Raw genomic sequence first — 12,469 nt, forward strand, 5'->3', positions numbered from 1 at the left:
CAGGCCCGAGCTTGGCCTCTCAGGAAGGACTTTAGCACAGCCCCAGTTTGAGGGGGAGACCGTTCTGTGGGTCCAGCTACATGATCTAACTCTTCCCTACAGTCCGACTCTGCTGCTTTCCTTGGCCCCTCCCTTCCTCCCTGACCAGCCACAAACAAGGTCCTCACCCTGGTCCTGTGGACCGTCATTTATTATGCTTTCAGGGCTTTTCTAGACCATGCCTCTATAGCACCTTCATTTTTAAGGGATCCAGAGCTCAAGAAACTAATCCGTGCCATCCAGAGAAAGACCCCTGGCTGAAGAGCAGAGTATTCCACTCCTTTCCAGGCAGAGTAAATGAGTGGGTACCCCTTCCCCCTTCCCTCCCAAGACCTAAGATTAAGGCTGAGGCCTGCTGTCCAGAACTCAGTGTTTCACTGGGCTGTAGAAAGTCAGACCTAAGTGAAAGTGGTAAACAGTTTGAAAACCCAAGACTTTTCTCTGCCTGAGGCCGCACACACTGTGAGCACAACTTTTTCTTGCTCAGCCTCCATCCACACACCTGCAAAAGCTAGCAATGGGATTTAGCCTCCCAGTGACCCAAAAGTGGTCTGGGGCCATTCATTCAGAGCACACATAAAACACTCGAGGACATGCACTTCTCTGTGGAAAAGAGAACTCAACTTTATTCAGAATGTCTACAAAATACTCAAGGCAGATAACTGGCTCACTTTAAGTCAGAAAATAAATAACTCTGGGAGCTGGGCAATTTTTTAAAAAAACCTTGTTGTTGTTGCCATCCAGCTTTCCCTAAATATAAGATTAAATGTGATTTATTTGTAGATATAAAATATAAAGTCCAGCTCAGGGCCCACGTATTTCCCAGGGAAAAGAAGCTGGGCTCTGTCTGGTGAGAATAACTTAGATCCGTGCAATAAATAAGAATGTGGAGGGTCAGCAGTATACAGCATTGGGGAGGTGCTAGGGCCAGACTTCCCAGGGGACCAGTGGTCAGCCCCCACACCACAGATAGCCCAGACCAAAGTGGAAGCCTTAATTCCAAGGGACCCCCTTTTCTCCGTTCCCTGCATCAGGACTGTAGTGTCTGTCTCTTCCTACCACAGAGGTCTCTCCATTGCTCCTCCTCTGGCTGGCCAGCTTCTCACCTCATCCCTTTGTATCACCTTCTCTCTCCTGCTTCTCTCTCCCACTTCGTAGATGAAGGTCTCCCAGGCTGTGTCTGTTCCCCCGTGAAGTCAATCCATGGTTGGAATGTTAGGGCAGCCGTGAGAGGCCCATTTTGGGTTGCAGCTCAACCCCTCAGTGCTGTGTGGCCTTGGGTCGTTTTGCATGGCAGCTTCCCCATTTGTTAGAACTCCACTGGTCTGCTCCAAAGACTCTTAGCTTGAGAAAGTCTGACCCTAGCTAAGAGTCTCCTAGGTCCCAAGCAGAGTTGGGAGGTCTTTTGAGTTCTGCTTCCCAACAGGGCAGCCCCACAAGGCCACACCTAGTCCTAAATCTTGGGAGGATTGGAAGGGCATACTGGTACAATCTAAAGCCTCCCCGCCCCCCAGCTCTTCTGTAGGCCATCTCTGCACCACCTCGCTTCCAATCTGAGATGGACTTTCAGCCCAGGGAAACCCAGGACCCCAACGTCGTTCCCCCTCAACTTAGCAAAGTTGCCCCTCCCCAGGGCCACCAGGTCCCAGTCTCGGGACCTGCAAGAGTTAGAAAGAGCCCAGGAAAGGAATGTGAAGTCACCACACTGGGTAGCGGTGGCAGAGAAAGGGACCAGGAGCAGGAGGCACTCAGGCACTTTGGGAAGGGAATCGGGTCGGAGAGGGTATCGCTGAGGGGGAGGGGGAGGCGGGATAGAGGGGGAAGGGGTGGGTACTAAGAGCAGGGGGCAGGGTCAGGAGCGGGGGCAGGGCCTGGCACCGATTTGACGATGGTGATGACGCTAGCGGGCGCCACCAGTGCCGGGGGCCCACGGGCAGCGGCCACCGAGCGGGCAAAGCCCTGCAGCGCCTCGCACTTGCCGCGCAGCGCGTCGAGCTCCAGGCGCATGGCGGCGTTCTCGCGCGCCAGCTTGTCCACCTCGCGCTCCAGCTCGGACTTCTGCTTCTGCAGCTCCTCCTTCTGGCACACGCGCTTCACACGGCAGCTGGCCGCGTAGCCGCGGTTCTTGAGTGTGCGACGCCGCTGCTTCAGCCGTGTCACCTCCTCTGCCGACAGACCGCGCAGGTTCCGGTTCAGCTCGCGCACCGACAACCCCATCAGCGCCTCATCCGAGAGGTGCGGTGTGTTCTCGCTCAGCTCGCGCTTGACCTGGGGAAACAGAGGCACGCAACCCGTGCTGGGGATGCCGCCCCACTTCCCAGTGCGCCCTCCTTCCCCGTTTTGGCGGTTACTGGACTTGAGCCAAGACCTTGAAGGTGACTGGGACCCGGCATTAGCACACAGGAGGCCACCCAGGGCTCAAACTAACCAAGTCAAGTCCTGGACCTCCGCTGAGAAACGCAGCCTGGAAAGTCCCTTTCCATAGGGGAAGCTGGCATAGTGGGAAGTGACCTGCCCCTCTGGCCCTGAAGCTGCTTAGTCCCCTTTGGGGCTTCCAGGAAGGAAAGGGGAATTGGGACAACACTGCTGTACCAGGAGCAGCAGCAGCAGAGAGAGCCCACAGGAGCTAGTGTGGTCCACAGAAGCTAACTCACCTTCAGGGCTTTGCTGGATAAGGGATCCACAGACATTTTTGCAGAAGGTGCCCTCTGGGTTGGAGGCCTGGGAGAGAGAAGTTCAAGGTCATTGCATTGGTTTGTTCACGGTTTACTTCACACAGGCTTATTGGAAGAGGAGAGAGAAGGGGCAGGGACAGGTCGGTGTGGACAAGAGTGGCAGAAGAGAAAGAGGCAGAGAATGTAGCAGGGAATGTAGCAGATGTGCACAGGAGGAGCTCTTAGTGGCTGCAGCTGAAGACAGCCCGTTAGGACCCCAAGGGCAGGCCAGTACAGATGCTTGAATACTGACACATAGCCTAGCATTCAAGGCTCCTAAGTCAGCATTTAGTCCTGCCTCCCTTGACCCCGGCTCCCTGTAGTGACTCCTCATTATCTAGGTCTTTGCCGAATGCCAGTGTCCATCCCAGTTAATGGCTTGTCCGCCCCCCCCCCAGCCTTACCGCACCAAGGTCAGTACCTGCACACACTAAGCACTTGACAGACCTGAACTGAGGGAGTGGACAACTCCTCCCATGGGCCACTCTCCTGCATGGGGCCAGGACATGCATGCTTTGGTTTGTTTCAGTTGTATGTGTTAGCTGGGTCCACCAGAGCCCTGGCAGCTGTGTGGAGGTCAGAGGATAATTTGCAGGAGTCAGTTTTCTCCTTTCACCTGCGGATGGTTCTAGGGCATCCATTTAAGATCCTAGGCTTGGCAGCAAACTCCTTTAACCACAGAGCAATCTCACGTAGCCAAGGCTGGCCTCAAACTCCCTGTTCTCCTGCCTCTGCCTCTTGAGTGCTGGGGTTACAGGCTGTCTATAGAAATGTGCCCAAATGTGTGCAGGTCAGTGAATCTCCAAAATTCATCCTGTACCTCATCAAGATACAGCACCCAAGTGTCCTCCCCAGCAGCACTTGGCCAAGATCATATTTTGGGAAGATTTCCCAAACTGCCTGGGGTCTGCCCACCAGTCACTAACTCTCCATGGCTCTAGAGGGGATAGCAGCTATCCTCTAGCCTATGATGAGCCCAGTGGTCCCCAGAGCCTTCCCCAGGGCCTGCAAGACTCACATTCCTTCAGTGACCATTTCCTGATTAGCTACAATCTGCCATGTATCTGGCACTGGGGAGACAGGTGAACAGAAACTTGTAGGGGGAGGCTGGTGTGGTGGTGCACATCTGTATCCCAGCATCTGAGGTAGCGGATCAAGAAGGACTTCAAGGCCAGTGGTGGCCACATAGCAAGTTTGAGGCCAGCTGGGGTTGCATGAAACCCTGTTAAACAAGTGCTCTTAGCCACGAAGCCATCTCGCCAACCCTTTTCCTTTCTTTTTGAATTGGGGATTGAATACATGGTGCACAGACATGCATGCAGACAAAATACTCATGCACAGGAAATAAAAATAAATGTCAAAATTTTAAAAGGGCAAGTGAAAGGCCCAGGTTTTGGATCCCCGAAAGTCATGTAAATGCAGGGTGAGTATGGTACCCCACCTGTAATCCCAGGATGGGAGGAGGATAGAGACAGGACCCACAGAGCTAACTGGCTAGCTGGGCTAGCTGAACCAGGAGCTCTGAATTCATGTACGTCTGCACACAATCAAGGACACTCAGTGCCAACCTCTGACCTCCACACACTTGCATCCTGCATGCTAACACCCACATGCACACACATCTCACACTGAGTCTTCACCACACTCACACACATGCTGCATCTTGCTCAGTGTCTGCTCTGTAAGGATGTCCCCTCTCCAACAGCAGGATCCTTGCTGACTCTACAGTTTACCCCAGCTTAGCACAGGGTCTGCCCTGTAAGGATGTCCCCTCTCCAACAGCAGGATCCTTGCTGAATCCTGTACAGTTTACCCCAGCTTAGCACAGGATCTGCCCTGTAAGGATGTCCCCTCTCCAACAGCAGGATCCTTGCTGACTCTACAGTTTACCCCAGCTTAGCACAGGGTCTGCCCTGTAAGGATGTCCCCTCTCCAACAGCAGGATCCTTGCTGACTCTACAGTTTACCCCAGCTTAGCACAGGGTCTGGCCAGAGAAGATGCTCGTGTGGCAACTGTGGAATTCTCAGTTGTGACTCAGGCTTTGGTGGGGACAGTCTGGAGCTTCTGAGAAACTCCCACTAGGTTAGGGGTCAGTGGAGCAGCTCAGACAGCAGGAAGGAGTGGGGCAGGAAAGGGAAGTTGCCCATTCAAGACACTGTTTTGACTGACACAGCTACTGTGGTCCCAATGCTAGGAAGGTCTTATGGGGTCTGCAGGGGAGCAGAGGCACAGGGCAGGGCTCCTGGCATCAAGAAAGAGTCAGGAGGGTCAGAAGTTCAGGTCATCCTGTTAGATCATGAATTCAAAGCCAGCCTGGGCTACGTGAGACCCTGCCTCAAACAAAAGAGAACTAAAACTAACAAAGAACCTCTAGGTCAGGCACAACACCCTGTAACCCCAGGGCTGGGGAGGCTGAAGCAGGAAGATCACAATTTTTAGTCCATCCTCGGCTATACACCACGTTCAAGCAAGACCCTATCTCTACACAACAAAAAGCCACTGTGCCCCTTTTGATGTAGCTGGAAGCTGCACTTGGGGCCCAGACCAAGACTTGGGCAGTTCTAGACGTCCTGTGCTGATTCTGGAGAGTGGGTCTCCTTGACTTCACAGGATAGAATAGAAGTTGCAATCCTCCCGCCTCAGCTACCCGAGTCCCTGGCATAATAGGTGTGTGCCATCATCTCTGGGATTATAGGTGTGGCCATCATCTCTGGGATTACAGGTATGGGCCATCATCTCTGGGATTATAGGTGTGGCCATCATCTCTGGGATTATAGGTGTGGCCATCATATCTGAAGTGGCATGTGTTTTAAACAGTTCCCTGCCTGAGCCACATACTATGGTGGGGTGATATTTATTCATTAAGAAAATCTGACATGCCATGGCCACATGGCACCTTCCGTGAGTCCTATTGGCCAGAAGACAAGAGTCCAGGCACCATGTAGTGCTCCAGGCGGCAGGCCCTGTGCCCAAGCTCCACCCTGCTTCCCACTAGTCTGCCTCCAGTCTGGAAGAATCTTTCAGTTCCTATCACCCTACCCCCTGCTGCCCCTCCGCTTTCCCCTCAGTCTGTCTGCCAGGTTCCTGCTTACTCTGTCCCTAGGATAGGAAGCCCTCCCTGACCCATAGGCCTTGCTGGGTGCCCCCTGCCCCCCAGCCCTTCTTGCCCTTGCTTTTCTTCCTCGGTGGTGTGACCATCCCTTTACTTGTTGTCCCTACACTAGACAGCTGAGTCGGCCCCGGGTGTTTGAGGCTGCCCTGCCCGGGCCCAACATGGGCAGGGGGCAGGCGATGGTGTGGGTGGGTGGAGTTTCTGTCATGGTCACCCAGCTGGTCAGTGTCCCAGCCAAGTTCCAAGACGAGCTCAGGGGAACATAGTGTGAGTGGAACTTGCTCGTTGGCCTCTACGTTCTTCTCTTTGTCTTCCGCCTTGTGGGACAGATGTCACAAGTGCCAGGAGAGTCGGAGCAAGCATAGGGACCCCACCCAGGTAACCTCTGGCCCAGATCAGGGCTTGGGAAACGGAAAGGGGCAGCACTGGCTGAGAGGCAAGCCCCAGAGTTTGAGTCCTGTCCATGTTTTCTCCAGGCTGTGCAGCCTGGGGAGAACTACTTCACATCTCTGGTCTCTACTATCCCATCTGTAGAGTGGGACAGTTTCTTCCATGATTTTAGTGGAAACTTGTCGTACAAACGGGCAGAGGTGGTCTGGCAGCTTAGTAAAATTGCTGAGCCTGGCCAGGTGTCAGGGCGCAGTCAGCTCTGGGGGCTTGTTCTGAGTCAGCACAGCTAGCCAGGGTCACCACAGAACTGCATGCAGGAAAGGCCCTAGAGACCACCCCAAGAGGAAGTAGTGACCCAAGGAGGCACCTCATTTGCTAGAAGCCACACCGCAGCCTGTCTGCAATCCAGGCAGAATTCCGCCTGACTTTTTTTTTTCTCTTTGTTTTTTTGAGACAGGATTTCTCCGTGTAGCCTTGGCTGTCCTGGAACTCACTCTGTAGACCAGGCTGGCCTCGAACTCACAGAGATCCACTTGCCTCTGCCTCCTGAGTGCTGGGATTAAAGGCGTGCGCCACCACCACCCGGCTCAGGACCGACCCCTGGTTCCTTCCGACCATCATTTTCACAGTCTTCCTGATAACACTGTCAAGTAATGCCCCAAGACGATGACAGAGGGGTCCCAGCTACCCAGGGCAGAGCCCAGAACTGAAGCTGTCCTGAGCTGAACAGCTCTGCAGTATGCCCTCGGTACAGCTCCTTCTATGAGCCGTTTCCTCGCCTCTGTGAGGAGGAAGTCACTCCACCTGTGCTGTGCCTGGACCTGGGTTAGGTTGGCCAGGGATGGGATATTCAAGTTACACCAGATACCCAGGCCTTTTTGTCAGCTGTGAGGAACTGGACTGGTGGGGGATAGTTGTTTAGTCAAGAGACCTGGTGGAAGAAGGGGGCCTCTCCCTGCATAGGTTAAATAAGGACCTGCAGGGTGCCGAGTGCTGGATTCCTCTGACCCAGAACCTTGGCAATATAGCCCGGCCCCTCAGGATCAGTTATCTTTCCTGGTCTCCTTGCATCTTAGTCAGGGTTGGACTGGGTTGGCTGGGCACTGGGCACTCTAGCCAGGCACTTATTTCCAGGGAGATGAAACAGCCCCTGAAGCTTTCAAAACCTCAGGTGGCGCATGCCTTTAACCCCAGCACTTGGAAGGCAGAGGCAGGTGGATCTTTGCGTTCCAGAGAGAGTTCCAGGACAGCCAAAGTTACAACAAAGAAACCCTGTCTCAAAAAACAAAACAAAACAAAAAAACCCCAAAGCACCCCAAACCTCAGCTTTCCTCCTGAACCTTCTTCACACGGCACAGCCAGCCCCCCAAGAGGAGGGACTGCAGCCATACCCTTGAAGACAGTGAATGCTAGGAAGGCTGGGACCCGCCCCTCATCCTACATCCCGCCAACCCGCATTCTAGCCTCAGGCCCCTCAGTGGCATCCTCAAAGTCCATGAAGGCTCAGATTTGCCCAGGAATGTCCTAGCTCAGCAGTCAGCCAGTCACAGAGGGACTGTCCCAACATGAGAAGGGGAGAGATTTTCCCACTGCCTTTGACTTTTGGCTTCTAGCAGCAGGCCCCAGTTTCTAGGACACAAGGCAACGAGACTCCACTGCCACCAGTCTGCCTGACCCAGGGACCCCACCCTCAAGACTTTTCTTCTTCCTGGGGAAGCCAGCGGGGCCAACTCCAGGTCTGAGGTTCCTAGTATTCTTTGGAGACTCAGGAGTGAGCTCATTCTCGGGGACATGACGGCTGACCAGCCAGGGGCCTTGGCCTTCCTGTCCCTGTCTCTGGCCCCTCGCTGTACACCCGAGACATCCTGCAGACGGCCCACCCACTGGCATGGGCTCCTCTCTGGCTGCTGAGCCACACTGCTTACTTGGTGAGGACAGAGGGAAAAAATGTGTTTGCCTGGGTCTTGGCAGTGAGTATGAGGCGCCTCCTCCCTCCTGGAAGGGCGCAAGACTGGGAGAACTGAGCAGTACAGGCGAGCAGCAGCCTTGGGTTCCAGCTCCATGCTGCTACCCACACTCTCACTGTGTGACTCCAGGCTGTCACTCCCTTTCTCTAGGTCTGGATTTCCCAACATGCCCAGCCTCCCTGGAACCTAAGGTACCACCCAGCAATGGCAATGTCATGAGTTTACACTGTCAGGTTCTGGCCCAGCGTGAAGCTCCAAAGCCTCCAGCAGAGTGGAGACATTGGAGGAAAGGAAAGGAAACCAGGGAAGGACTCCTGGAGGCAGAAGCATGAGCGCACAGCAGCCAGGCTATGAGCCCTGACCTCCTTTCTCCTCCACCTGCACAGTTAGGGGCCACTTCCTCTTCCAGTCAGACCAAGACCACAGTGGCCTGACCACTGCCTTACCCCCTCCTTTGCCTCACCTCCACCTCCACCTCCAATAGCATCAAAGGGGTCACTACAGACACGAACCTGCAAACTTGGCCATGTTTGGCAGATTTCGAGACCTTGTCCTAGTCGGGTGTGGTCATGTACACTGTGATCGCAGCCCTCAAGAGGCAGAAGAAGGCCAGAAGTTCAAGGATGCCTCAGGCTACATAAGACCCAGGATCACGAAACAAAACAAAAATAGGGCTAGAGAAATGGCTCTGTGGTTAAGAGCACTTGCTGCTCTGGCAGAGGACCTAGGTTCTCTCCTCAGTGCCACATCGAGTGGACCATATCAGCCTGTAACTACGGTTCCAGGGATCTGACACCCTCTGACCTCCATAGCCATCTGCACACGTGTGGGACACAAAACTCCACTAAGGCACAAACACCTATATAAATAAAAAACTGAACTTTAAAGTCTTCGGGGAAAAGAAGATCAAAACCACAGAGCCCATGCTACCAGCTGCCCAGCCCACAGAGGAGCCTCCAGCCGATAAACTGTTCCCTCCAGCCTCCCAGCATTCTTCTCGCTAATAATCAACAAATGAGCAGATTGGATTTCCTAATGACTATTAGCCAAAAGGAACACAGGCTCCGGGTGTTTGAAGGAGGAAGCCACCTGCACCCTGAAGGACCTGGTCATGGTTGGGGAATTCCTACAAGACTCCTCTTGTCCACCGTCTTGCTTTCTGTTTCCTGAACCTGTGGTCCTCTTTCTTTTTTTTTTTTTTTTAAATATTTATTTATTTATTATGTATACAATATTCTGTCTGTGTATATGCCTGCTGGTCAGAAGAGAGCACCAGACCCCATTACAGATGGTTATGAGCCACCATGTGGTTGCTGGGAATTGAACTCAGGACCTTTGGAAGAGCAGGCAATGCTCTTAACCTCTGAGCCATCTCTCCAGCCCCCCTGTGGTCCTCTTTCTATCTGTGTCATTGGGCTCAAGGACATGGAGCCATTGCCCATTTCTTTAGCTATCCACATATCCAAGAAGCACCTACTGTATGCCAGGCCCTGTGTTGAGCCCTGAAAGCCCCACAAGGAACCATAGCCCTTGTCCTCTGTGTTCCTGAGTCACTGCAACATTAGACTCTACTCCCTAGCCACCTCCCCAGGGAAACCTTCCATGATTGCTCTGGCTAAGCAGGAGCCCTGTTGCTACTTCCCCTCTGGGCACTTATCGCAGCTGCCACGTTGTAGTTAGCTGTTTTACTTTGTTTCCCAGAGGGCAGTCCCTGGGTCTGTCTGTTTACCGCACCCCTAAGTGTGTGGTCCAGTCACTATGCAAGGCTAAGTGTCAGCAGAGCTTCCTAGTGCATGGAGACAGGAGACAGCAGCATCCCCACTACCACAGCCACGGGTGAACTGGTCTCACCAGGCCTTCCTGCCGAAGCAAGTGTATATAAATCCTCCCATCAAAAACTGAGGTGGACAGATGGCTCAGTGGTTAAGAGCACTTGTTGCTCTTGCCCAGGACAGTCCAGATTTAGTTCCCAGCATCCACAGAATGGCTCACAACCATCCATGACTACAATTCCAAGGGATCCAAGACCCTCTTCTGACCTCTGCTGGCACCAGGCACACACAGGGTGCAAACACATACATGCAAGAAAAATGCTCATTTTAAAAAAAAAGTGCATTATCTAGGGATCCTGGGCCCTAGTAGACCTCTGGGTATTCAAGGGGAAATAGAATCTTTCAATGCTAAGTTTCCATCTGTCAGTGAGCCAGTTAGCCGCTTCCCCTCACTACTGACCCCCAGCCCCACTGGGGAATGTTTCTTGATGTTTTAGATTGAGGGTGGACCCACCTACATCCTGTGGTCCTGACTGCAGCCCCCGCCCCCACCACCAACTCTACATACATCTCCAGCTGCAGGCCTTGGGGTAGGTTCTGCTTTCCCAGTTTCCCCTGGTAAACAGGCTGCGCTTCACAACTGACAGACGGCTCCCCTGCCCTTCTGCAGCAGACTGGGACCCTGGAGTCCTCACAGGTGGAAGCAGCAGAACTCACTGGGCTCAATGTTAAAGTATTATTGATTCCACCCCCTAACAAGCTTGGTTGTCACCCCTTGGATTCCAGTGCAAGAGGGAAAAAGTCTGAGTCGGGTCATGGGGTTCCCAAAACTGGCTACCCTTCAGGTTGCTGGCCTCAGCAGGTGTTTTCTTGCAGCGCTCCCCTCCCATATTAACCCTTCCCGCAGGAAGACAGGGATTACACTGCCTGCTGATCTTGCTGGTCCGGGGTGGCCTCTAGGTGTGCCAGTCTTTAATTAGCCCTGGGGTCCAGCAGTCCACATACAGGTCCAGTATAACGAGTCCCACCTGAGAACTGAAACTACCAGGTGCGTTGGCTATCAGCCTCTCTCTCTCCCTCCTTCAGGACCCAGTGCGGCCTCAGAAACCCAGACCAGTCACTTGTAGCCACCCGAGCAGCCTAGGAGCCTTGCCTTCCCCAATCTTTGCCATGGCCTTTCTGGCCTTCCCTATTTCTCCTGAGACAGGAGGAATGGGACAGTCCAGTGATGAACAGTCCATACTGAGCCAGAAAACCTGGGGATAAGGAAGGACTTCACGCACTTCATTACCAGGTCCACCAGGTGGCCAGGAGGAGGCTGGCTCTGCTCTACCTAACGCTGCAGACACCCGCGCTGGGCAAGAAACAAACACTGATGTCACATGGCTCCATCCAGGGGAAACTCCGGAGACAACTGGGGCCGGGCAGTCCCGTCTGGTGGGAAGGGGGAGGATGGCGGAGGGTGGAGAGGAGGGAGAAGAAAAAAAAAATCCAGACCTGGTATGACCATCGACTGGGCCACTTCCTTCACTCGGGTTCTTATTCCGCATTTGCTCCAGTGGACACCGGTGTGACACTCACTTCAAGGTACACTGGGCTAGTGTCAGTATCCAGGGAGCGCGTGCAGCCGAAGACAAACACACACACACACACCCCGAGGTAAACGGGGCGCACTCAGCCCGCAGGACCCAGGGCGCTCCCTAGAGAACACACACGCACGCACGCCACCGGGGGACGTAAACAAACCGCGCACACACGGTGCTGGGCGCGGCTCCAAGAACTGTTCTCACCGAGTCACGTACGTGTACGCCCCGCCCCCGCCCCCGCCTCCGCCTCGGCTTCCTCCCGGGGCCCGCGCACCGCCTCCCATCCAGCCCCTCGGAGGCCCCTCGGTGGGCAGACGTACAAGGGGCGCCGACAGCACGGCCCCACGCGCGGCCCACGCGCGACCCGGAGCGCTCAGCCCTAGCGTGGTCCCGGTCCCTGACGCGTCCTTACCGCTCTCCGCCAGGCCCGGCGCTCCGCGCGCGCTTGTCGCAGCTGTCCTCCCGGCAGCTGTCGCGGTGGCGGTCCCAGGTCGCCCTCGAGCTCCACTCCTCTCCGATCGGGACCGCAGTTCACTGGGTACCCGGCTCCGCGCAGCGCCGGCCGCTCAGAGTTTTGTTATGGGGCGGGCGGCGCAGGGGGCCGGAGCCGCGCGCAGTTGTAAGGCGAGCTTCCCGGAATTACTCACGCACAGGATTCCTTTCATTCATAAAAACCCAGTCATGCACTGACGTCATCGCTCCGGCCGCGGGCCGGCCCCAGAGCTGCCCGACTAGCGTCGAGGCCACGCCCACGCCCAAGTGAGGCCCCGCCCCCAGTAGGCCCTGCTCTAGGGGCCCACAATAGGAGTTGGGGGTTCTCAGCCCCCTCCCCCTCCCGGGACTTCGTCCTCGATGCGTTCACGTGACACCTCTCGAGAATAGCAACGG

General features: G+C 54.7%; 1 protein-coding gene across 2 annotated transcripts; it reads right to left on the minus strand.

Moving 5' to 3' along the window:
• Window positions 1–644: 644 nt before the first annotated feature.
• On the minus strand, window positions 645–12,234 carry Maff (MAF bZIP transcription factor F). Of its 2 annotated transcripts, none has more exons than XM_057791964.1 (3): window positions 11,994–12,234; window positions 2,694–2,760; window positions 645–2,307 (listed from the first exon to the last, which is right to left on the minus strand). In XM_057791964.1, the coding sequence occupies exons 2-3, from the start codon at window positions 2,727–2,729 to the stop codon at window positions 1,873–1,875; spliced, it is 471 nt and encodes a 156-aa protein (XP_057647947.1). In that variant the 5' UTR covers window positions 2,730–2,760; window positions 11,994–12,234; the 3' UTR covers window positions 645–1,872. The 2 variants fall into 2 exon arrangements, with proteins under 2 accessions (XP_057647947.1, XP_057647946.1); XM_057791963.1 differs by lacking the exon at window positions 11,994–12,234 and adding an exon at window positions 11,493–11,739.
• Window positions 12,235–12,469: the final 235 nt, after the last annotated feature.

This window comes from Chionomys nivalis, chromosome 17 (assembly GCF_950005125.1).
Source record: "Chionomys nivalis chromosome 17, mChiNiv1.1, whole genome shotgun sequence".
Classification (NCBI taxonomy): Eukaryota; Metazoa; Chordata; class Mammalia; order Rodentia; family Cricetidae; genus Chionomys; species Chionomys nivalis.